Source organism: Gorilla gorilla, chromosome 18, assembly GCF_029281585.2.
Source record: "Gorilla gorilla gorilla isolate KB3781 chromosome 18, NHGRI_mGorGor1-v2.1_pri, whole genome shotgun sequence".
NCBI classification, from domain to species: Eukaryota; Metazoa; Chordata; class Mammalia; order Primates; family Hominidae; genus Gorilla; species Gorilla gorilla.
In genome coordinates, this window is record NC_073242.2 from 98,457,039 (window position 1) to 98,483,928 (window position 26,890).

At 42.0% G+C, this 26,890-nt stretch overlaps 1 protein-coding gene across 1 annotated transcript in view; it reads left to right on the top strand.

The window, feature by feature from the left end:
• The window catches only part of SNTB2 (syntrophin beta 2), a 124,537-nt gene that overhangs the window by 45,496 nt on the left and 52,151 nt on the right, over positions 1 to 26,890 (top strand). Inside the window, exon 2 of the mRNA XM_055366283.2 lies at positions 18,305 to 18,518. Coding sequence (XP_055222258.2) covers positions 18,305 to 18,518 — 214 coding nt within the window. The remainder of the gene's footprint in view (positions 1 to 18,304; positions 18,519 to 26,890) is intronic.

Below are 26,890 nucleotides of genomic sequence, written 5' to 3' on the forward strand. Positions count from 1 at the left end.
TTCTCAATGCACTGACAATTTTTGACCAATGTATAAAATTTATTTGTGCTACACCTCCGTATGCGTATTGTTGCAGTGATGCCATATAGAGTGGGGTTCACCTTGCTTTAAGAGGTTAGAAGCAACCATAATTAATTTCAAGCCACTGTAACTGGAAAAAGTATTGGGTGTAACTGGAAAAAGACATGAATTTTGCCTTATGAATGTGCAAAATAATGTATTCAAGGCCTAATAGCTCTACACAAACCGCAACACAGTTCTGAAGGGTGACTAGGAAAAAAGTTTAAAAAACTATGAATAAACTCTAGAAGTGATGTGTTGTAATGACTGTTGACTTTTATAGTGTCTTGAGTTTTAATCCCTTCAGTGTCCCATTGGTCAAGTGGACAAGACAGACAAAACAAAAACTGTGACATATGGCAGATGCCATGTCAGTGATATGTAGAGTGTTAGAGGAATATAGATGAGGAAGGTTATATTCTGTAAAAATTGGTCCTTTCCTGAAGGGGAGACAAAGAATGGTTAGCTTGCTGTTTCTCTGGATTTTTTTTTTTTTTTTTTTTAAGATAAGTAAGATGGGGTCTCACTCTGTCACCCAGGCTGGAGTTCAGTGGCATGATCATAGCTCACTGCAGCCTCAAATTCCTGGGCTTAAGCGATTCTCCCCTCTCAGCCTCCTGAGTAGCTTGGACTACAGGTGTGCACCCCTATGCCCAGCTTTTCTGGAGATATCTTAATTACCATGTCTAGATATTCTTTAGTGATATAGTACATAATAAGCTCACTCTGTAGGTTATGTTCAGTGCCTAATGTCTTTCAGACACTGTTAAACAGTTTACTTTTATTAGTTAAGCTTCTTTAACGTCTCAATTACTTGGTAAAGTTAGTATTAGGGTTAGTATTAGAATTTCATAGATTATGACTGGCCGCGGTGGCTGATGCCTGTAATCCCAGCACTTTGGGAGGCTAACGAGTGTGGGTCACCTGAGGTCAGGAGTTTGAGACTAGCCTGGCCAACATGGTGAAACCCCATCTCTACTAAAAATACAAAAATTAGCCAGGCATGGTGGTGCACACCTGTAATCCCAGCTACTTGGGAGGTTGAGGTGGGAGGATGGCTTGAACCTGGGAGGCAAAGGTTGCAGGGAGCTGAGATTATGCCACTGCACTCCAACCTGGGCAACAGGGTGAGACTCTATCTCAAAAAAAAAAAAAAAAAAAAAGAATTTCATAGATTATAAACTGAGATTTTTAAAGTGAAATTATTTGTCCAAAATCACAACGTTTGTAATTGGCAGAACTGGAATTAAAATCTGGATCTGTTCAGTTTCACATATTTGACTCTGTCCACTATACTATACTCTCTCTGAAGCATATTCTATTAATTATGTACATACACACTAAGTATATGTATACATACACACTAAGTAAGTATACACATATTAAGTGCCTACAACCCTCAAGCACAGGCCTGTGTACCTTTCACACATTATGTCGTTTAATCCCCCACAACAGCACTTAAGGGTGGTATGTTATGTTTTGCAAATGAGAAAACTGAGGCTCAGAGGTAATCTTCAAACCTCCCAACAAATAAACGGTAATATCAAGACTTGAGCTGAGGTTCATTTGATTTTAAAGCTTGTTGCTGTGCATTAATGATTTTACAAAAAATATCCAGAGAGCATCAATCGTAGGCTAATGCAAATTTGTTGTAGGGTATAAGATACAGATGTAAGGCAATTCCATACTGATACCCCCTTATTTCTTCAGTATTTATTAAAGAGTGACTCCCCTGACGTTGTATTGTTTTGCTATTGAATCTATTTCTGAAATTTTCTAATAATTTTTTTCATTATTATTTGATGGCACTTTATTTATTTAGTGACAGGATCTCACTCTGTCATTCAGGCTGGAGTGCAGTGGCACAATCAAGACACTGTAGCCTCAGCCACCCAGGCTCAGGTGATCCTCCCACTTCAGCCTCCTGGGTGGCTGGAACTACAGGCACGTACCATCACACCTGGCTATTTTTTTTATTTTTTGTAGAGGTAGGATTTTGCCATGTTGCCCAGGCTGGTCTTGAACTCCTGGGCTCAAGTGATCCACCCTCCTCGGCCTCCCAAAGTGCTGGGATTACAGGTGTGAGCCACTGTGGCCTGCCTGAATTTTTTTTTTTTTTTTTTAAGAGACATGGTCTTACTCTATCACCCAGGCTGAAGTGTAGTGGTGCAGTAATAGCTCACTTCAGGCCGGGTGCGGTGGCTCACACCTATGATCCCAGCACTTTGGGAGGCCGAGGTGGGCGGATCACGAGGTCAAGAGATTGAGACCATCCTGGCCAACCAGCTTGGTGAAACCCCGTCTCTGCTAAAAATACAAAAATTATCTGGGCATAGTGGCGCACGCCTCTAGTCTCAGCTACTTGGGAAGCTGAGGCAGGAGAATCACTTGAACCCGGGAGGCAGAGGTTGCAGTGAGCCAAGATCATGCCACTGCACTCCAGCCCGGGTGACAGGAGCAAGATCCTGTCTCAAAAAAAAAACAAAAAAAACTCACTTCAGCCTTGAACTCCTGGCTCAAGGGATTCTCCTGCCTCAGCCTCCTGAGTAGCTGGGACTACAGGCATGTGCTACCATGCCTGGCTAATTTTAAAATTTTTTGTAGATGCATGGTCCTAGTATATTGCCCAGACTGGTCTCGGACTCTTGGCCTGAAGCAGTCCTCCCTTCTTGGCCTCCCAAAGTGCTGGGATTACAGGCCTGAGCCACTGCATCTGGCCCGATGGCATGTATTTAAAAGTTAACTTTATAATAATTTATTACAGAGCACATGTTTATTATAGAAAGTCCAAACATTGTAGAAATGCTTAATTTCTAAAATGGAAGTTCCTGTAATTGCACTCACAAATGTGACCACTGTTAGCAAATTGGCATATTTTCTTGAGCACTTTATTAACATACTGATCTATATATACTTTTTTTAATATATAAAACTTAGAGCTTGCTTTAATCACTTACCAATAATTCTGATACCCTTAATTTTATAGTATATGAGTCTTTTTTTTTCTTTCTTTTTGAGACGGAGTTTCGCTCTGTCTCCCAGGCTGGAGTGCAACGGCGCAATCTCGGCTGACGATAACCTCTGCCTCCCAGGTTCAAGTGAGTCTCCTGCCTCAGCCTTCTGAGTAGCTGGGATTACAAACACCTACCACCACGCCTGGCTAATTTTTTGTATTTTTAGTAGAGATGGGGTTTCATCATGTTGACCAAGCTGGTCTCCAACTCCTGACCTTGTGATCCACCCACCTCAGCCTCCCAAAGTGCTGGGATTACAGGCATGAGCCACTGCGCCTGGCCGGGTTCATTTTTTCAAAAAGTAGCCTCTAATATTTGAGCAGGAGACTAAAAGGAATATAAATTATTCCTAACCAACCCGTTTCTTTTCTTTTTTTTTTTTTTTTTTTTTGAGACGGAGTCTTGCTCTGTGGCCCCGGCTGGAGTGCAGTGGCATGATCTCCGCTCACTGCAAGCTCCGCCTTCCGGGTTCACGCCATTCTCCTCCCTCAGCCTCCCGAGTGGCTGGGACTACAGGCGTGTGCCAACACACCCAGCTAATGTTTGTATTTTCAGTAGAGATGGGCTTTCACCGTGTTAGCCAGGATGGTCTTGATTTCCTGACCTCGTGATCCGCCCGCCTCGGCCTCCCAAAGTGCTGGGATTACAGGCATGAGCCACCACGCCCAGCACCAACCCGTTTCTTATGCAAACTGCCTTTCTCATTGCCGCTGCCTTAGTGAAAATGAAATTAAATAAAGTCTTATCTTTTCTAATCCTATATAGAGTCTAAACTTTTTTACTGTCACTGTCAACAATCTTCTCATTTGCTTTGTGTGTTTTGAGGTAAGCAGAAGGATACAAAACAAGTTGTAACATTGTTTCACATAAAGCAGTGCTGCTTTTTAGGGGAGAGAAGTATAAAGCGTAGAATTGACTTTTAAAAAAGATGTGGCCCGCGGACGAGGTGGCTCATGCCTGTAATCCCAGCACTTTGGGAGGCTGAGGCAGGCGGATCATCTGAGGTGGGGAGTTGGAGACCAGCCTGGCCAACATGGAGAAACCCCGTCTCAACTAAAACATACAAAATTAGCTGGGCATGGTGGCGCATGCCTGTAATCCCAGCTACTCGGGAGGCTGAGGCAGGAGAATCGCTTGAACCCGGGAGGCAGAGGTTGCATTGAGCCGAGATAATGCCATTGCATTCCAGCCTGGGCAGCAGGAGTGAAACTCCATCTCAAAACAAATGAACAAACAAAACAGATGTAGCCTAGAAAATAAATATAAATCTTAATCCTAAAAACCAAAGAAAAATATGTAATTTGAAGTGATTGTTCAGATGCAGTGTCTCCCAGATTTTCAATTAATTATATAAAGAATTTTAAACAAACACACCTACTATATGGCAATTTCCACAGGGAAATTTACTGGTAGCTGTCTTCCTTACAAAAACATTTCAAAATGCAAACTCAAGATATTTAAAACATTTTTTATAAAAAATTGAGAAGCTTGCATATTCTTTTGTAGTTTGAGGAAACATTCCAAAGAAAAAACACTTTTTAAATTCAATTAAGAAATTTTTACTTTATAAATGACCAAGAACTAGTTTACCATATTAGATCAGTAGTTAAAGAAGTTTACCAAGGAGAATTTATATAGTAGATAGTCTAAAGCCCCAAATTATTGCAGTCTTGCTTGTTATTCTACATTTCTATATATAAAAGCATGAAGGCTAATACTTTTGTATAAAAGTAATAGATATTCAAGTTAGACTTCGATGACGCCTAAAAAATACTGGGGCTTTTTTTTTGCCGGTTTGTATAAATTCATTGTAAAAGGCCATAATTTTTTCTTTTTTCTTTTTTTTTTTTGAGATGGAGTCTTGCTCTTTCACCCAGGCTGGAGCGCAGTGTTGTGATCTCGGCTCACTGCAACCTCCGCCTCCTAGGTTCACGCCATTCTCCTGCCTCAGCCTCCCGAGTAAGTGGGACTATAGGTGCCCGCCACCACGCCCGGCTAATATTTTGTATTTTTAGTAGAGACGGGGTTTCACCATGTTAGCCAGGATGGTCTCCATCTCCTGACCTTGTGATCTGCCCGCCTCAGCCTCCCAAAGTGCTGGGATTACAGGTGTGAGCCACGGTGCGGCCTTTTTTTTTTTTTTTTTTTTTTTTTTGAGACGGAGTCTCGCTCTGTTGCCAGGCTGGAGTGCAGTGGCCCCATCTTGGCTTGTTGCAACCTCTGCCTCCCGGGTTCAAGCGATTCTCTTGCCTCAGCCTCCCGAGTAGCTGGGACTACAGGCGTGCGCCAACACACCCAGCTAATGTTTGTATTTTTAGTAGAGATGGGGTTTCACCATGTTGGCCAGGATGGTCTCGATTTCTTGACCTCGTGATCCGCCTACCTGAGCCTCCCAAAGTGCTGGGATTACAGGTGTGAGCTACCGCCCCCAGCCAAAAGGCCATAATTTTTAAATCCTGAAATTTTAATTGCTGGGGACAAATTTCAGAGCTACCTTATTTTTTGGTTTCTTTGGACTTATTTCACTATAGCTCAGAGGTTTAAAATTATACTTGAATTTTTTTGTTATCCCAGTAGTAATTTGAGATCTTCAAAAAAGGATATTTCTCCTACTTTTATTGATTTGGACCAGAGCTTAGGTTGGAACAGAGAAGGAAAGATGGATAATGAACTGAACTGAAAATTCCAAGATCACCATAAACCTAAATCACATGTTAGAAATCTGGGAGACACTACTGCTTCTTAGGGCATGCTTGGTTTTCTTGTTGACAACTTTTCCCCCCTCATGCCTAGCAAGAGGAAAGGAACTAGCTTCACAGAGTTAAATGACAAGGCAATAAAGGGAAATTAAGTGTGACTTTAGATATGCTGGTACATCAAGAACTCAAATTCAATTTGTGTGAGATATGAGGTTCTGGTGACTGTCCTGTAACTCTCCACTGTTATCACAAATCACCCCTCCCAGTTCTTCAGACAAAATAAAAGCATTAAGAGACATGGATTTCCTGGTTTTAAGTAGAAGAAAATAATAATATCCTGCATTTGTTGAGTCAGGAGATCAAGATTGGGTGGGCATATATATCATTTTTCACCTATTAAAATAGCAAGGGTTATTTTAAGTGGGATTACTTCATGTTGGCAAGTATACTGACATGGACATGCTTATATATGGCAGGTGGGAGCATAAAAATGATACAAATTTTAGCGGGGAGGAATTTGGCAGTACTTACCATGATGCTTAAATATTACTTTGACCCAGTAATTTCTCTGCTGAAAAAGATGTTCAGTGTAGTGTTAACTAAACTAAGTTCCCTGGCCAAGTGTGGTGTCTCAATACTTGTAATCCCAGCACTTTGGGAGTCTAAGGCAGAAGGATCACTTAAGGCCAGAAGTTCAAGACCATCCTTGGCAACATAGCGAGACCCCACTGTCTCTGCAAAAAACAAAAAAAAACTAGCCAGGTACAGTGGTGCATACCTGTAGTCCTAATTACTCAAGCGGCTGAGGCAAGAAGATCCCTTGAGCCTAGGAGTTTGAGGCTGCAGTGAGCTATGATTGTGCCCCTGCAGTCCCGCCTGGACAACAGAATGAGCTATGATTGTGCCACTGCACTCCGACCTGGACAACAAAGTGAGACTCTGTCTCTTTTAAAAAAAGGAAAAAAGAAAAAAACAAGGGCCAGGCATGGTGACTCTTCCTGTAATCCCAGCACTTTGGTAGGCCGAAGCAGCAGATTGCTTGAGCCTAGGAGTTCAAGACCAGCATGGGCAACATGGCGAAACCCTGTCTCTACAAAAAAGTTACAAAAATTAGCTGGGTGCTGTGGTGTGCGCCTATAATCCCAGCTACTAGGGAGCCTAAGGTCGGGGGATCGCTTAAGCCTGGGAGATTGAGGCTGTAGGGAGCCGTGGTTGTGCCACTGGACTCCAGCCTGGGCAAGAGAGTGAGATTTTGTCTCACAAGAACCCAAAAAACTAAGTGGCCAATAATTAGGGAATGCCTAAATAAATTATGGTAAACACACAATATGGAATACTATATAGCTATTTTTAAATGATACTTGTGAAGAGTTTGTATAACATGGAGAAATGTTTGTTCCTTTGTTAAGTGTGGGACTAAAAAGTCTGGAAGAAAATAGAGTGTGATTAGGAATTTTTGTATTTATTTTCTTTTTCTTTTCAGTATTTCTAGTTTAATTATCTGAAAGGAAAGAATAAGGCCAGCCAATAAAGATTAGCTTTAATGGCTGTTCTCAAACAACTGATAAGGAAAGGAACAAAACCGGAGTACGGAGATGCAGAAGACGTTATGTGTTATACAACTTGGTTTTTTTTTTTTTGATACCAAGTCTCGCTCTGTCAGCTAGGCTGGAGTGCAGTGGCATGATCTTGTCTCACTGCATCTTCCACCTCCCAGGTTCAAGCAATTCTTCTGCCTCAGCCTCCCAGGTAGCTAGAATTACAGATGCCCGTCACCATGCCCAGCTAATTTTTATATTTTTAGTAGAGACGGGGTTTCACCATGTTGGCCAGGCTGGTCTCGAACACCTGACCTCAGGTGATCCACCCACTCTGGCCTCCCAAAATGTTGGGATTACAGGTGTGAGCCACTGCGCCCGGCTCTCAACTTGGTTCTTTCTTTCTTTATTTATTTTTTGAGACGGAGTCTCTCCCAGGCTGGAGTGTGTGGCGCAATTTTGGCTCACTGCAGCCTCTGTCGCCTGGTTTCAAGCAATGCTCTTGCCTCAGCCTCCTGAGTAGCTGGGATTACAGGTGCACGCCACCATGCCCAGCTAATTTTTTTTTTTTTTTTCCAAAGTGGTAGGATTACAGGCATGAGCCACCGTGCCCAGCCTTCAACTTGGTTCTGATGAGTGGTTTGGAACATCTTAGCCAGTTTTAATTTTACGTAGAATAGGTGAATGGGTGTCTTCCCTTCTTGTTCACTTCCTGGGCCTAGAACTATCCTAAGCATAAATGTTAAGTGGTTATCTCAAAACCCCTATGGTGTGTATCCATATTATAGAAACAATATTGAGTAACATCTTGTTCAAGCATTAGCCAATGTGATTGCCTTTCAGAACTCTGGGCTTTTCTCTGTAGTTTCTACATAGGTGGAGAAAGGTGGAGTTTTTTAGAGACTTTAATCACTGTAAATGTCCTTCAGAATACCTGCGAGAGTCCTAGAAATGAGACCAAAGTCGGGGAGGGGGGAACTAAAAGGAAGGGAAAGGAAGAAAGGCGGGAAGTGGGGAGCAGAAAGAAAGAAAACAAAACAAAAAACCCTGGCACCAATATGACAGCTTCAAACTGCTGTATCCCCAGGGCTAACAACATAGTACCAGGAATTTTTTTCTCTGCTTTCAGGCCTATAATGAGGAAATTTCTGTCTGACCAATATCAGGGGCACATCAGCTGCTGTACTAAGTTTCTTCAAATATCCTGGAATTGTGGTGAGTTTGAACCCGTTAGCTACCACTTCTACAACTGTTCTTGGAGTTGTGTGGATGCAGTCCCATTAGATATATAGAATTACTGGTTTATCTGTGCTACATCTTAGTAAGCTCCCATTACTTTTGCATTAGGATTAATAGAGGTGGAATTTGAGATGTGCTTTGGGAAATGGGTATGATTTGGACACATGGAAGTGAAGAAGTGAGGGAATCAATATAAATAAGGACACAGGAAAAGTCAGAGTATACCTTTCTGCAAGTAGTTTACTGGGTTGTGGTGGCCTGTGCTTATGCTTGAAATCTTTTGGTGGGTTTTCTTGTGCAAGCAGTTTAGTAAGATATTTGAGGGGACAGAAGAGAAGAGATGGTTGGAAAGATGAATTTATACACAAGACCTTAGACTACATTCCTTAGGCAATAGCAAACCATAGAGACTCTTTTAAATCGGGAGTGGCCTGGTATGAGTTGGGGTCTAGGACAATCAACCTGGCAACCTTGTGTAAAGGCATGAGAGAAGGGAAGAGGGTCTGGGCAAGGAGATCAGTTAAGAGGCCAGTACAGATACAAAGGGACAACTGTTGTATGAGTGCACCTATGTGAGGTACCTAGAGTAGTCAAACTCATAAGGACAGAAAGTAGAATGGTGGTTGCCAGGGGATAGGGGAATGGGGAGTAATTTTTTAGTGGGTATAGAGTTTCAGTTTGGGAAAATGAAAAAGTTCTGGAGATGGCTGGTGGTTGTGGTTTCACAACAATGTGAATACTTAATGCACTGAACTGTACATGTAAAAAATATGGTTAAAATAGTAAACTTTATGTTGTGTATATTTTACAATTACGAAAAAAAAAAGCAGCAGCAGCAGCAGCCATTACAGTGGCTGGTCTGAGTTAACCAAGGCATGTTGGCGGTGGAAACTGAGGGGAGTAGGTAGGCTAGAGAACAATTTCAGATGTGGTTTGGCACCTGATTAGATGTAGCGGGTAGGGACAGGGAGTGGTCTGCAAAGGTTTAGAGAAGCATTTTCCAAACCTTGATCGAGCATGAGAATTAACCACCTGGGCAACCTTTAATAAAATACAGAAGAGTATGCTTCACACCAGGCTAACTATAGTACTGGTTTAGATCCTGGGTGGCGAGAAAGATGATGATGCTAATCCTTGTAACTACAAGAGTGAGCACAGGAGCAGGCGATAAAGGATAATGAAGATTAGTTCTTGTTTGGATATGTTGAATCTGAAGGATGGGGCAGCACCCAGGTGGTGGGATTGGGGCCAACAGGAGATATTGGTTCTAGAGAGCTGTGTCAAACTGGAGATCCAGCAGAAAGCTGACAGGGATGAGAGGATAAAGTGAGAAGTGCTAAAATCAGAGCCCTTAGGGAACACCTGGATTATAGGGATAGGAGGAGAAAAAAGGCACTTGAAAAATAAATGGCCAGAAAGAAGGAATACAAAACAGCTGGTAGAGTGCATTGCCATACATATTGGAATGGTCGAGCATAAGGATTGAGAAAGGGCCTTTGGATTGGGTAAGAAAACATTGATAACCCTTTAGAATGCTGTTTTAATTCAGAAGAGATTAAGGAGTGAAAGGAGAAAATAGAAACAATAAGCAGAAATTGTTTTGTTTTGATTTTCAAGGAATGGTGAAGGGAGGGAAGAGCCAAGTCTGGGTTCATCAGGTCAAGGGAGTGCTTTTTCAGTTCGGGTAAACTTGGTACTATTTTAGGCCAGCATGTCTTTTTCTTTCTTTCTTTCTTGCTTTCTTTCTTTTTTTTTTTTTTTTTTTTTGAGGCAGAGTTTTGCTCTGTTACCCAGGCTGGAGTGCAATGGTGCGATCTTGGCTCACTGCAACCTCCGCCTCCCGGGTTCAAGTGATTCTCCTGCCTCAGCCTCCCGAGTAGCTGGGATTACAGGCATGTGCCACCATGCCTGGCTAATTTTGTATTTTTTGAGTAGAGACGGAGTTTCTCCATGTGGTCAGGCTGGTCTTGAACTCCTGACCTCAGGTGATCCTCCTGCCTCGGCCTCCCAAAGTGCTGGGATTACCGGCATGAGCCACCATGCCTGTTAAGCCAGTATTTCTATGGAGCACTTGTGTTTCGTGGATCTTCTGCCTACCTCCTTCTTTTCTCCCCAGCCCTTTGATAGTGGAGTGTCTGCTTTCTCTTCCGTATCACTTCCTTGCTTGTGCTGGAAGTCTTCCATTGGCTCTTCTAGGTCCGCTCCTTCTCTACATGCCATCTGTCCCAGACGCTGACCTGCGTGGACAACATCAGCAGACTTCCTTGGCCTTTGGTTTTTGTTGGGTTTGGCCAATGTAGAGCCCCAATAGGACATTGGAGGGAAAGAAGGAGGAGGGTGAGGTTGGAGCATTTATCCCCTTGGCGCCCAATTCGCAGGTCACTGCAATCTGGCTGAATTGACTGAAAGTCACTGCTCCTCTCACGTCGGTCTCTATAGGGCTCTTTTCTTCTGGGTTTGGTACCCACTCTCTTTCCTATTTCCTTCAGGCCTACGTGTGGAAACAGCTAATAGCCATGGGATACTACACTCTATTTTTCCATGTGGTTTCCCTGCACTCTGCCCACACCTTCATAAGTTGTCCCTTTATTAAATCCCTTACTATCGTTTCCTGCTGGTATTCTGACTGATACAGTGATCTTATCCAGTTTCATGGCATTAAATAGCAACTATATGCTAATAGCTCCCAAATTTATGTTTTTAGCCTACACCCATTTCCTGAACTGCAGACTTATATATCTAGCTGCCTGTTAGACTTGATTGTCTAATGTATGTCTCAAGTTCCTGATCTTTCTTCTAAAGCTGTCAAGGGGAACGCTCTCCTTCTAGTTGTTCGGGACAAAAATCTTGACATTATCCTTGACTCTTCTTTTTGCCACCCCCTTATGTAATCTGATGTAGAATCTGACCACTTCTCACCACCTCCACTACTATTCCCCTGGTCCAACTCCTATCATCTCTCATCCCTGTTAACCTGCCAGCTGGTCTTCCTGCTTTTGCCTTGGCCTTCTTTTATTCTATTTTCAACATAGTGGTCACTTGCTCCTGAAAATCTCCCAATAGCTTCCTGTTTCAGAATAAAAGCCAAAGTCCTTGCCATGACCTAAAAGGCCGTACATGGTCTGCCTCCCAGCCCCGTTACCTTTGTGACCCCATTTACTACTCTGTCCCCCTCACTTACCCAGCTCCAGTTACTCTGGGTCTCCTTACTGTCTAACACTCCTGTTAGTAACTCCTGTTACTGTCCTAACACTGTCTCCCTGGCTGGAATGTTTCTCCCAGATATTTGCATGGCCAACTCCCCCATCTCCTAAAGTCTTTGTTCAAACATCTTATTAATGGCTTACCCTAACTACCATATTTAAAATTTACAAACTGACACCCTGGGCAGCATTTCTGACCCCTTCCCTTGCTGTGTTTCCTTTTCCCATTACACTTAACATCTTCCAATATACTGTATAATTTACTTATTTTATTTTGTAATTATCATACTGTACAATTGAATTTTTTCCCCTTAAGGTATACAGTTCTATGAATCTGGACACATATATAAATTCTTGTAACTGTCACCACAATCAGGATACAGGACCGTTCCATGGTTCAGAAAACTCTGTTGTGCTATCCCTTTATAATCATATCCCTTCTCACCCCTAACCCTTGGAAACCACTGAATTTATTTTTTTTATTTTTATTTATTTATTTATTTATTTATTTATTTATTTATTTATTTTGTCAAGGCAGGGTCTCGCTCTGTTGCCCAGGCTGGAGTGCAGTGGCACAATCTCAGCTCACTGCAACCTCTGCCTCCTGGGTTCAAGCCTCCTGCCTCAGCCTCCTGAGTAGCTGGGATTACAGGCGTGCGCCACTATGCCTGGCTAATTTTTGTATTTTTAGCAGAGGTGGGGTTTCACCATGTTGGCCAGGCTGGTCTTGAACTCCTAACCTCAAGTGATCTGCTCACTTTAGCCTCTCAAAGTGCTGGGATTACAGGCATGAGCCACGGTGCCTGGCTAGAAACCACTGAATTTTTCATCATATATTTTTTTCTTTTCAGTAATGGGGTCATATAACTTTTGAGACTGGTATAATGCCTTTCAGATTCATCCAAGTTACTGAGTTATAAATAGTTTGTTCCTTTTTATTTCTGAATAGTGTTCTATTCTATAGCTGTATCACAGTTTATCCATTCACTTCCATTGAAGGAAATTTGGGTTGTTTCCAGCTGTGGTACTTACAAATAGAGCTGCTAAGAACATTAGTGTACAGGCTTTTGTGTGAATGTAAGTGTTCATTTCTCTAGAATTTCATTAAATTATTAATTACATTATTATTTTTTGCACATTTTATTCACTGGCTAATAATTCTACATGCCTAAAACAGTTCCTGGTATATAGTAGGAGCTCAATAAATTAGTGAATTTGCTATGTTATTTTAGAATGAAGAGGAAGAGTGAAAGAGTCACTCTGAACTCATTCAAGGTTCATGTCACCAGACTCTAGACTGCAGTCTACTCAAACCCCAAATGGCCAGGAGACTTGAGCTGAAAGACACCTGCAAGTTGAGAATGTAAAAGGCTTTTTACTCAAAGCAAAGCAATTCCTTCCTCATGTTTTTGGTGGTCATTTATCAGCCTCCTGACTTGAGAGAGGAGCTTGGGATGAGGTTGGAGAGAATCCTCCTGAGAGAATACTTTAACAGTGACTGTCAACATAACTCATTCCTGTGCAAAATGCACAGCCAGATATTCCACTCTGAGAATAATCCAGAAACAAACTTGCTTGCAAAAGCAGGGGAAATAATGTTGTGTGACTAACTTAGTTTCACTTAAACTCATAGTAAAGATCACCAGTTGGGGCATGAAAAAGGTGAGAGTTAGAGATAAAGAGGAACGTAACGATTATATGAGAAGTTGATGTTTATAAAAGAGGTTGATCCATTTATCCAAATATGTGTGTTTGCAGCCATAGGCTGTGTCTGCCCTATTATGTATCTTTTTGGATAAGGTTTTTGTTTTGTTTTGTTTATTTGTTTGTTTGAGATGGAGTTTTGCTCTTGTTGTCCAGGCTGGAGTGCAATGGCATGACCTTGGCTCACTGTAACCTCTGCCTCCCGGGTTCAAGCAGTTCTCCTGCCTCAGCCTCCTAAGTAGCTGTGATTACAGGTGCCCACCACCACACCTGGCTAATTTTGTATTTTTAGTAGAGATGGACTTTCGCCATGTTGGCCAGGCTGGTCTTGAACTCCTGACCTCAAGTGATCCACTCGCCTCGGCCTCCCAAAGTGCTGGGATTACAGGTATGAGCCACCGTGCCCGGCCTGGATAAGCTTTTTTTTTTTTTTTTTTTTGTGATGGAGCCTCACTTTCTAGCCCAGGCTGGAGTGCAGTGGCACAATCTCAGCTCACTGCAACCTCTGCCACCTGGGTTCAAGCAATTCTCCTGCCTCAGCCTCCCCAGTAGCTGGGATTACAGGTGCCTGCCACCGCACCCGGCGAATTTTTATATTTTTTAGTAGAGATGGCGTTTCACCATCTTGGCCAGGCTGGTCTTGAACTCCTGACCTCGTGATCCACCCACCTCGGCCTCCCAAAGTGCTGGGATTACAGGTGTGAGCCACCATGCTCAGCACCAGCCTAGATAAGCCTTAAAAAGCCAGGGTGGGCGTGGTGGCTCAAGCCTGTAATCCCAGCACTTTGGGAGACTCCGAGGTGGGCAGATCACTTGAGGTCAGGAGTTGGCAAGCAGTCTGGCCAACATGGTGAAACCCGGTCTCTACTAAAAAAAAAAAAAAAAGCCACTTAACAGGTGGGGTGCAGTGGCTCATACCTATAATCCCAGCTCTTTGGGAGGCCAAAGCGGGTGGATTGTTTGAGCTCACCAATTAGAGACCAGCCTGGGCAACATGGCAAAACCCTGTCTCTATTAAAAATACAAAAATTAGGTGGGTATGGTGGTGTGCACCTGTAGTCTCAGCCACTCAGGAGGCTAAGATGGGAAGATGGTTTGAGCCCAGGAGGCGGAGGTTGCAGTGAGCTGAGATCATGCCACTGCACTTCAGCCTGGGTGATAGAGCCAGACCTTGTCTCAAAAAAAAAAAAAAAAAAGAAGGCACTTGCATTCAGTTTAAAATCAGATGCTGCCTCATGCCCCAAACATGGAACTCTTCATAACCTTATTCATTAGAGCTTAGAATTCAGTAAGAATCAGTTGGATTTTGGATCCTATCCAGTGCATTATAGTTTTTGAAGCCTCAAGATTTCCGTTTACATGTCTTTCATGTTTAAAGTTTGAGCAAGAGGCTGGGTGGTGGCTCATGCTTGTAATCCCAACGCTTTGAGAGGCTAAGGCGGGAGGCTTGCTTGAAGCCAGGAGTTTGAGATCAGCCTGGGCAAAATAGCAAGACCTTGTCTCTACAAAAAATTAAAAAGTTAGCCAGATGTGTTGGTGTGTGCCTATAGTTGCAGCTACTCAGGAGGCTGAGGCAGGATCACTTGAACCCAAGAATTTGAGGTTACAGTGAGCTATGATTGTGCCACTGCACTCCAACCTGAGGGACAGAGTGAGACCCTGTCTCAAAAATAAAATTAAGATAGAGTTTGAACAAGGTCTCAAAATAAGTTTTCTTCATTTCTTAAATAAGTTTTTAAAATAAATACTATGGACTTAACAAAAATTTTAAATATACAGAACAACATAAAGAAAAAAATGCAATCCTACACCTGTATATAAGCACTATTGATATTTTGATTAAGTTCCTTCCAGACATCTTTACAGGTACATGTGTGCAGTACATGTATGTGTTTTTGTCACTCTAAAGAAGAGAAGGGATCACAGTAATGCTTTTGGGGTGGGAGGAAGCCACCTTCACGTTCAGTAAAAGGGATACATGAGGCCGGGCATGGTGGCTCAAGCCTGTTATCCCAGCACTTTGGGAGGCCAAGGCGGGTGGATCACGAGGTCTGGAGATCAAGACCATCCTGGCTAGCACAGTGAAACCCCGTCTCTACTAAAAATACAAAAAATTAGCTGGGCGTGGTGGCGGGCGCCTGTAGTCCCAGTTACTGGGGAGGCTGAGGCAGCAGAATGGCGTGAACCCAGGAGGCGGAGTTTGCAGTGAGCCGAGATTGTGCCACTGCACTCCAGCCTGGGCAACAGAGTGAGACTGCATCTTAAAAAAAAAAAAAAAAAAAAAAAGGGGATACATGAATGGAAGAAAGAAAATTAGCTTCAGCATCTGAACACTCAAAACAGTTTGTAAACATCAGTGTTTAATTAAATTATTTTGAGGATTATCTTCAACTATCAGGAAAAATGAAATGATTCTGAAATATGTTGCGGATTCTGAGTTGAACTGAAAGCTCCATGTGGGGGTGTAAAGGCTCTGCTTATCCAGCCTCATGTCCAGGTTAAGGCCTTAACATAGGACTGAAACAGAAGACTGTTAACTTTTTGCCATTCCCAAACATAGAAACAGATGTCCATCCACAGCTCTTCAGCCATTCTGGATGGCTAATTAGATGGGGGTATGGACTGCATTGCCATCAACTCAGATAAAATTCATTGCTCTTTTAATAAGGCAATACATAAATTGTATGTGTATGTCTGTTTTTGTTTTAGGATGTGTGTAGTAATCAGTTCAGTGATGCTACTGTGTGATTGAATGAACTGAGTAGATCGTTAAGGGTTCTTTTCTAACCACTATATTATTCAAGAGTTCATTTAGAATGTCTTTAATTTCCTCCAGTTGGTAGCCCAATAGTGTACTGCCTTAAATGTTCAAAAAGCATGCCTCTGCCATTTGCAGTAACTGGAAACCTTAGGAATTTCTGCCAAAGTCCTTCAAAGCATAAACCTGAAGTATGTATTGAAATGCTTGAGTCAGCTGCTCAAGGGTTATACTGACTGCACTCCTGCTGATTTTTCTAGGGTAAAAAAATCTCCTTGGTGACCTGAGGCAGCTACCCAGAAGCACGTGTATTATAACTATGCACAAAAAGCACAGAGATATACTACATCTAAATTCTAGCATTGGAATTGTTATATTTTTTATTATTATACTTAATTTCAGTAAATCTTTTAAAATAATGTATAAGAAAATAACTTTAACTCTTCTACTGATTGCCATTAAAATTTTTTAACTCTTCTCTAACTTTCTAATTTAGGGAAGGAAAAAGAAAGGTACCTACTGTATTTATTGAATGTTTAGTATGTGCCTAAAATTTTTATTTGCTTAGTGTTACTCCCATTTTGTAGATGAGGACCTCAGAACAGTTAAGTGCGGTCACATAGCTTTGAGTAGCAAGCACAGTTAGGATTTGAACAAGGTCTTCTTGATTCCAAAGGCATCTCTATGACCACATCATGCTGTAGAATGAGCTATCAACTATTAGGCCTATAAAAGACTATCAACCTTATTAAATAAAAAAACTAAGGTGCAGCACGGTAAGCATAATGTACTACCATATGTATGATCAGATATACATGCATGTGTATGTGTTTATTTTCATACATGCTTAGCATACCAGGCATCTCTTTGAATGGTTGCCTCTAGGAATGGAGACAGGGTAGCTAGAAATCTGGACTTTTATTATAAAACCTTTTATACCTCTTGAGTTTTGTTTTATGTGCATGTATTACCTATTCACAGGAGAAACTGTGTGTACCACTGTGCCCAGCCAGTTTGTCTAGTTTTTGAAACAAGAACACCATGCCTCAAGTGACAGTAATTGTAGTCATGACTGAAGTAAAACAAGTATTTTATGAGTTTTAAATTTGAACTTAAAAAAGCTTCCTATCTACTAAAAGCTTGATTTTCATTTGGGGCCACATTAATGGAAATAGAGTATTTTGAACAAGCAAGGGGGATCAGTTGAGTTGGCTTTGTGCTTATTAGATCATACCTTATCTTGAATATACTTTATTTTTGCACTTGATTTTAAGAACTGTAATGGCCTGTTTACATAGCTGTCTCCCCTGCAAGGCTGGGCATTCCTTGAGGGATAGAATCCATGGCTCATTTGCCCTTGTGTCTTTACTGGCTAGCCTAATTCCCAACACTTGGTAGGTAGCTAATAAAAGTTGATTGAGTTGAATGGAAATAGAAATACTTAGCTTAGTATGGGGAGGAGAGAGAAGAGAAAAATCTGTCTTCAGATAATTACAGAGTTCTCATGTAGAAGAGAGATTAAGTTTGTTCTATATGGCTTGAGAAGACAGGGAACCAGTGGGTAGAAGTATGGAGAAGTTTCTAAAGGTTGAGTCATCTAAAGCCTAGATGGGTCTGTCTTAGAATCTATCTCCAGGGGATTCATGGCTCTTTAACTTACTTTTTTCCCCCATTTTTTGTTTGTTTGTTTGTTTGTTTGTTTTTGAGGCAGAGTCTTTCTCTGTCGCCCAGGCTGGAGTGCAGTGGCACAATCTCACTGCAGCCACCGCCTCCCGGGTTCAAGCAATTCTCCTGCCTCAGCTTCCTGAGTAGTTGGGACTACAGGCGCATGCCACCACGCTCACCTAATTTTTTGTATTTTTGGTAGAGACGGGGTTTCACTACGTTGACCAGGCTGGCCTTGTACTCCTGACCTCAAATGATCCACCTGCCTCGGCCTCCCAAAGTGCTGGGATTACAGGAGTGAGCCACCGCGCCCAGCTATTTCCTCCACTTTGTTATAGATATAGCATGTAAGTGAATAATTTAGTTATCATTTATTATAGGAAGCAAAATTACTAACCTTCTTCTTTGATTTTTTTGTTCATAGTCAAGTTCATCCGAGAAGTAACACCATATATCAAGAAGCCATCATTAGTATCAGATCTGCCGTGGGAAGGTGCAGCCCCCCAGTCACCAAGCTTTAGTGGCAGTGAGGACTCTGGTTCGCCAAAACACCAGAACAGCACCAAGGACAGGAAGATCATCCCTCTCAAAATGTGCTTTGCTGCAAGAAACCTAAGCATGCCGGATCTGGAAAACAGGTGAGGTGTACCTAACAAGAACATCATACCTACAGCTTTACAAACTTAAGGACATGTTGCAGTATTATATGACTCTGTTAACTCAGTTATACAGAGGAAAACATCTGTCTGAGGTGAGAGATGCATTTTTGGGGTTCCACATTTTAAGTTATTCTACATATATACATGTATACGTGTAGAAAAAATTTTGAACAGACACACAAGAAACTGTTAATGGCTTTACCTCTAGGGTGTCAAATAAGACTAAAGGGGTAAAAGAAAGAGGGGGCATCTTTTCTTCCTTTTATGTCTTTCTGTAATGTTGTTATTACTTTTTTCACTATGACTATGTATTACTTTATAATTGAAAGAAGTCTTGTTAAAGATAAATTTTTAAATATCTCCTTAGATGGAAATTCCTTATACTGTAGGTAGTATAGAGTTAGAGGTCTGCCTTATGGTTCTGGCTGAATCAACCAGCAGTGTGACTCTGGCAAGTTAGCTTCCCTTGACCTCAGTTTCCTCATTTGCAAAATGAGAAAATTAGATTGGATAATTTCTGATGTCCCTCCTAGTTCTATAATCATATGTGTTCTATAACTTTGTCTTCATTAACTCAATGAAGTGGCACTGGTAGGCCGAATGCTAGGTTAGAGATTAGTGGAAAAAATAAGATGAAAATAACTTGCCCAAAGACATAGTTAAGGACAGACTTTTTATAATGTGTTTTCACTATTATGGTCTCCTCTGATCTTAATGCACAGCCAGGTCCCTGATCAGGATGGAATGGAGCACAGAAGACACCAAGAAACTGAATGGCCTCCTTGGGTTTTTAAGGCCTCCTTGGGTGTTTAAGGCTTTAAAGCTTCTGCTCTGTAGTATATTATGTGGTTTGCTGGAATGAACTGAGCTCTGCAGTCAGACAGACCTTGGTTTGAATCCCAACTAGGTCACCTGCTCAAAGTAGGGTTCTGAGCAAGTCCCTTCACTTCCATACACCACCATGTCATCATCTTTAAAAAAAGAGATAATGGTACTTAGTGTGCAGATTAAATGAGATGGTACCTATAAAGGCCCTTACACAGAGCCAAGCACATACAGTAGGTTCTCAAGAAATAGTATTTTTAAAAAGTCTTAACTCTGCTGGGCACAATGGCTCACATCTGTAATCCCAGCACTTTGGGAGGCCAGGGTTAGAGAATTGCTTAAAAGCCAGAAGTTTAAGACCAACTTGGGCAACACAGTGAGACCTCGCCTCTACAGCATTTTTTTAAAAAAAATTAGCCAGGCATACTGGCATGCACCTGTAGTCCTAGCTACTTGGGAGGCTGAGGTGGGAGGATCACTTGAACCCAAGAGTTCAAGGCTGCAGTGAGCTAGGATTGTGCCACTGCACTGTAGCCTGGGTGACAGAACAATATCCTGTCTCTTAAGAAAAGTCTTAACTGACTACTATGTAAACACATTTTGAAAATTATAATCTGATGTATTTAAATTGTTGGCTTTGTTTTAAAAGTTCAAGACATTGTAGAAATTACTTTGTGCCACATATAGGTTTATTTCTGGAAGGTTGTGTGTATGTTGAATCATCTAAATGCAACACAGCTTGATCTTTAAAGGAATTTTATATTCTTTTCATAAAGTAAGAATTTAATTTGGGCTGGGCGAGGTGGCTCACGCCTGTAATCCCAGCACTTTGGGAGACCGAGGCAGGTGGATTACTTCAGTTCAGGAGTTCAAGACCAGCCTGGCTAATATCGTGAAACCCTGTCTCCACTAAAAATACAAAACAGCCAGGCATGGTGGCAGGCACCTGTAATCCCAGCTACTTGGAAGGCCGAGGCAGGAGAATTGATTGAACCTGGGAGGCAGAGGTTGTAGTGAGCCGAGATTGCGCCACTGCACTCCAGTCTGGGTGACAGAACGAGACTCTGTCTCAAATAAAATAAAATAAATAAACAAATGAGATACATTTGAGCTAGACATGGTGGTGGCTTACACCTATCATCCCAGTACTTTGGGAGGCTGAGGCAGGAGGATTGGTTGAGGCCAGGAGTTTAAGACCAGCTTGGGCAACATAACAAGACCCTATCTCTACAAAAAAAAGAGAGAGACAGAGAGAAAAAAAGAGATACATTTATATAGAGCCCTTGGTCTGTTAATCATGGGTTTTTTGTTTTTTTTTTAAAGTTAGGGGCCTTAGAGAATTAAATAGAATAGAGAAACGATGTGATAAAGAAGAACAAATTGCAACTACATTTGTCAACTAGCTGTCAGGCTGAGAAAAGTATAGAGTCAATTTTGTTACAAATCATTTCTTTTTTTTTTTTTTTTTTTTTGAGACAGGGCTTCACTCCCCTTGCCTAGGCTAGAGTACAATGGCATGGTCTCAGCTCACTGCAACCTCTGCCTCCTGGGCTCAAGTAATTCCCCTGCTTCAGCCTTCCAAGTAGCTGGGACTGCAGGTGCATGCCACTGTGCCCACCTAATTTTTGTATTTTTTGTAGAGACAGGGTTTTGCTACATTGCCCAGAGTGGTCTCCAACTCCTAGATTCCAGCAATCTACTCGCTTTGGTCTCCCAAAGTGCTGGGATTACAGGCATGAGCCACCGCTCCCGGCCATAAATCATTTCTGAGAATAGGTACCTGTAGTGCTGCTGATGTAGCTGGGTATTGAAGAAAAAGGCAAAACGTTATAAAGTTTCTATAGAAACCCGAGGTTGTGGGAGTGGGCAAAGAAGGAAGGAAGAAGATGATATGACTTGGCTGTATTGCTAAACGTTGTGCTACTTCGTCATTCACTAAGGATTGAAGTCCAGTTAACCTTGGTCTTTGTTAAAACTTGGGGGCTGAATTCTCTTTGACATATTTATACGCTAAAGACATTTCGTGATGGTCAGATGTGAAATAGATTTTCAGAACCAAATGGAGAGGGCAGTTTGGGGCTACAAGAATTGTACCATTATACCTTCCTTTTCAGTAAATGATCAGTCTACTCGACCATGGCATGCTATATAAGGAAAGGTCTTAGAAGATCCACGCTAGTTTTGAGATTCTCAGTCTTAATGCTGCAAAGTAACTTGTTCTAATTTTACTTAAGATATCAAAATTTGGCCGGGTGCAGTGGCTCACACCTGTAATCCCAGCACTTTGAGAGGCCAAGGTGAGTGGATCACTTGATATCAGGAGTTCGAGACCAGCCTGGCCAACATGGTGAAACCCCGTTTCTACTAAAAGTACAAAAATTAGCCAGGTGTGGTGGTGCACGCCTGTAATCCCAGCTATTCGGGAGGCTGAGATAGGAGAATTGCTTGAACCCAGGAGGTGGAGGTTGCAGTGAGCTGAGATTGCAGCACTTTGCAAAACTCCGTCTCAAAAAAAAATTTTTAAAAATAAAAAATTTTGCAAATGATTTGCTTTTTGTAAAATATAAATTGGAAGAGATTCAAGGTTATTCCTATGTTGATACCACTTATACTTGCATTTCCATGCGTTTTTTAGACATAAAAGCAGTAGGATTACAAGGAGTTTGCAAAAAATATGCATAACTTTGGCTGTACTCATGGGAATGTGAACATCTGTGTGTCTTGGCAGAAAAAATGTACAGAACCATTAACTAATTAGACCTCAGTTATGAGAGAAGATAGAATTTAGGAAGATAGGCTTCGTAATGTTGGTCAAGCTACTTGTTTTCCACAAGCGTTGCATTTCCCCTGTATAAAATAAGATTATAGGAGGATTAAATAAGACAATAGTAAGTTCTCAAGTTATTATTATAGGCATTGTTAGTGTCCTTGTGACCTTAAATAAGTTCCTTAATTTCTCTGTCCCCCTGCTTTCTCTGTAGAATGGACATAATATCTGCTCAACTATGTACTTTAGAATGAGAATAAATAATATCTATAAAATAACTCAGGGCTGGGGGCTCATGCCTGTAATCCTAGCACTTTGGGAGACTGAGGCGGGCAGATCACTTGAGGCTAGGAGTTTGTGACCCTGTCTGTACTAAAAATAACAAAAAATTGCCCAGGCATGGTGGCACACACCTGTAATCCCAGCTACTCAAGAGGCTGAGGCATGGGAATTGCTTGAACCTGGGAGGCGGAGGTTGCAGCGAGCCGAGATTGTGCCACTGCACTCCAGCCTGGACACACCAGGTGACAGAGTGAGATTCTGTCTCAAAAAGAAATAAAAATAAAATAATAAAATAACTTGGAGCTCATTGGTCCTTAAATTTATCTCAGCTCTGTTAAAGGAAATATCCATTTGTTTATCTGTTTTTTATTGATAGTCACTTGAACAATTTCCAGTGTGGAGTTAGTATTAATAAAGTTACTGAATATTTTTGTACTGTCCTATTTTTTTTTTTCTTCTGATTTAAAGGCCTCAGAAACATTTTCATTTCTGTTGGGTAAATTCGTAGGAGTGGAATTGCTGGGTCAAAGGATAGGTGCATGTTTAGTTTAAAAAAAAAAAAAAACTAGGCCAGGCACAGTGGCTGACGCCTGTAATCCCAGCACTTTGGGAGGCTGAGGTGGGCAGATCACCTGAGGCCAGGAGTTCAAGACCAGCCTGACCAACATGGAGAAACCCCGTCTCTACTAAAAATACAAAGTTAGGTGGGCGTGGTGGCTCATGCCTGTAATCCCAGCTACTCGGGAGGCTGAGGGAGGAGAATTGCATGAACTCGGTGGGCGGAGGTTGTGGTGAGCTGAGATCGCACCATTACTTACACTCCAGCCTGGGCAACAAGAGTGAAACTCCATCTCAAAAACAACAACAAACTGCCAGGCTGGGCACAGTGGTTCATGCCTGTAATTCCAGTACTTCGGGAGGTCGAGGCGGGTGGATCACCTGAGGTCAGGAGTTTGAGACCAGCCGGGCCAACATGGCAAAACCCCATCTCTACTAAAAATAAAAAAATAAAATAAAATAAACTGCCAGACTTTCTTCCAAAGTAATTGTGCCATTTTATGTTCCTGCCAATATATGAGAGTTTCCATTGCTCCACATCCTCACCAAAAGGTGTCAGTCTTTTTAATATTTACCTTTGTGATGGGTGCATAGTGGAATCTTTTTGTGGCTCATCCTTCATTCTTATCCAAAGCCTTCACTTTCTAAACCAAAAATGTGTTTGGTATTAGAGGGAAATACCCTTTTTTTCTGCTTTACTGCTTTGATTTAGTTCCATAGAGCTGAGAAAAAGTAAAAAGTGCTAATGATCAGAATGAGTGAGTACAGGGGAAGAGAAATTTTACTCCCTTCCTCTACCTTGAGTTTTCAAGACCTCACTGGATGCATCTTGATGCATCTGGTAATTATACGTATTTCATTCTGGAAAGCGAACACTTATTAAATAATGATGAAGTCCAAGGAGAGAACATGAGCCCCTTCCTTAGCAATCAGTATTGTAGGCAGTGTGAAGTTTAGGAAGAACAAGGTGTTCTTAAACACTCCTTTCGGAAATGTAAATCCGTGTTCTTTGCATTGGTTCACAGTGCCTCAGTCATCTTCACATTGGCTATTTTCCATGTAAAAGGTAAATTTTGCCTTTATAATGTGTACAATTATATGATTATTACTAAGTTGAACACATAAGTTATATCAAAGACTTTGCTAAACAGGAGAAGTAAAGTAAGCTAGACTTACAGAATCCTGTGTACCTAAACACTGATTTGATTCATCTGATCAAAATGTTAATTGCATTTCTCAGAAAATCCTCGCGTTTGACAAGAGGCCAAAACTTCACACATAGCTGTCTCCTCTTCTCCCTTGTGGACCCAGATGATTACTGGCAGATTGTCTCCATATTTTTATTAGCAAAGTTTTCATTGGAATTTTCTTTTAAAATAGCAGTAGGCTTTACAAATTACTTTGTCCCCTTTGTCAGTTTTTTTTTTTTTTTTTTGAGATGGAGTCTCTGTCGCCCAGGCAGGAGTGCAGTGGCACAATCTTGGCTCACTGCAAGCTCCACCTCCCGGGTTCACGCCATTCTCCTGCCTCAGCCTCCCAAGTAGCTGGGACTGCAGGCGCCCGACACCACGCCCGGCTAATTTTTTGTATTTTTAATAGAGATGGGGTTTCACTGTGTTAGCTAGGATGGTCTCGATCTCCTGACCTCGTGACCCACCCACCTCGGCCTCCCAAAGTGCTGGGATTACAGGCGTTAGCCACCACGCCTGGCCCCCTTTGTCAGTTTTAATGGTTTCTTCAAAGGTGGACTCTTTTGGATCCTAGACTTATCAGTCCTATTTTGGAGCTTCTTTGCTGTTTCTTTTAATTTAATTTTCTATTTCACAATCCCTTTTCAAGAAAAATTGCAAAATTTTTATTTTCATAAAAAACTGGTTAACTGGCCGGGCGTGGTGCCTCACACCTGTAATCCCAGCACTTTGGGAGGCCGAGGCAGGTGGATCACGAGGTCAGGAGATCGAGACCATCCTAGCTAACACAGTGAAACCCCATCTCTACTAAAAATACAAAAAATTAGCCGGGCGTGGTGGCGGGCGCCTGTAGTCCCAGCTACTCGGGAGGCTGAGGCAGGAGAATGGCGTGAACCCAGGAGGCAGAGCTTGCATTGAGCCAAGATTGTGCCACTGCACTCCAGCCTGGGCGACAGAGCAAGACTCCGTCTCAAAAACAAAAACAAAAAAGCTGGTTAACTGTCAGTGGGAAATAACTCACTGTCTATTCTCATCTTTTTTCAGCCCAGTGGTCCCGGTATCTACTTGTGTTTAATCAGGCTTAGTTTTATTTTATAACAGATTTATTTTCCATTCTTCCAGTTATTAATAACTAGGATCTGAGACATCAGGATTTTCAGAACTCAGATTGTGTCAAAGGAGGAATGTCTGAGAGATTGTCCTAGGAATTGTATGATGTGTAAAGACTTTCAGAAGGTGAACATTCTGTGCCTCGAGAAGGATGAACTGATTCCTATCTGTAGTGCTAAGTAGGTCAGTAGGAGGAGTGAAGGAAATTTCTGGTCAAGGTTTTGCAGCTGAACTTTTAGCATGTGCTTAAAAGATGTTATACTGGTTACAGTGCCAAAGCAACTAGATGGAAATAAATAGTCCCTCTAGAAAATAGTCAGCCTGATATACGATCTGAAATAAGGACATCATTGCCTCCCCCACCCAGTTTGGTGGGATGAGGGTGATTCTGAATCTTCTGCTAGAATGAGGGTGGGGCAGTCACTGGCCACTGGATGTCGGGGATGCTGACAGGCTTTCAGGCATACCACGCAGAGTAAAGCTGCATGCTTTACTCTCACTTCCAGAGGTAACTGGTACCACTGCTTCCCCAGCCTCTTAGGGATTCTCCAACATGGATTGGCTGGGATTTGGCTCTTTCCACTTTTCTTAAATCGGCTAAGTCATTTAACTCCTCTCTTTACTAGCTTCCAAAACTTTGTTGTAGTCACTCCTCTCCTGTTCTTGGATTTGTAAGATTATGCTTTTTAAAAAATCCCCTTTAAGTTTGGTGGTGACTTCTTAGATACAACCCCAAAAGCACAATCCATAAAGAAAAAACTGACAAGTTGAACCTCTTTAAAATTTAAAACTTCAGCTCTGCAAAAGACACTTAAGAGAATGAAAAGACAAGCCACACATTGGGAAGAAATCTTTACAAAATACATATCCAATAAAGGACTGGTATCCCAAATATACAGAGGGACCAAGCACAGTGGCTCATGCCTGTAATCCTAGCACTTTAGGAGGCCAGGGCAGGAGGGTCACTTGAGCCCAGGAATTCAAGACCAGCCTGGCAACATAGTGAGACCCCGTCTCTACAAAATTTTTTTTTTTTTAAAGTAGTTGGGTGTGGTGGTGCACACCTGTAGTCCCAGCTAACTGGGAGGCTGAGGTGGGAGGATCACTTGAGACCTGTATGGTCAAGGCTGCAATGGGCTCTTAGGATGGAAGAATTTCTGCCCAGTAATCTGTGTCCCTACTGATGACTTCTGTGTGTAGTCTCATTCTTCTTGCGTTCAATTAAATCTCACCAGGCCATTTCTGTCTTTATTGTAATTCATCTCACATCCCACCATAAAATTATTTTATTATTATTTTTATTTTATTTATTTATTTTTTAGAGACAGGATCTCGCTCTGTCACCCAGGCTGGAGTACAGTGGTACTAGCATAGCTCACTCTAGCCTCGAACTCCTGTGCTCAAGAGATCCTCCCGCCTCAGCCTCGCTAGTAGCTAGGACTGCAGATGTATGTCACCATGCCTGGCTGATAAAAAAAAAATTTGAGGGCTGTGCACAGTGGCTCACGCCTGTAACCCCAGCACTTTGGGAGGCCAAGGTGGGCGGATCACGAGGTCAGGAGATCGAAACCATCTGGCTAACACGGTGAAACCCCGTATCTACTAAAAATACAAAAAAT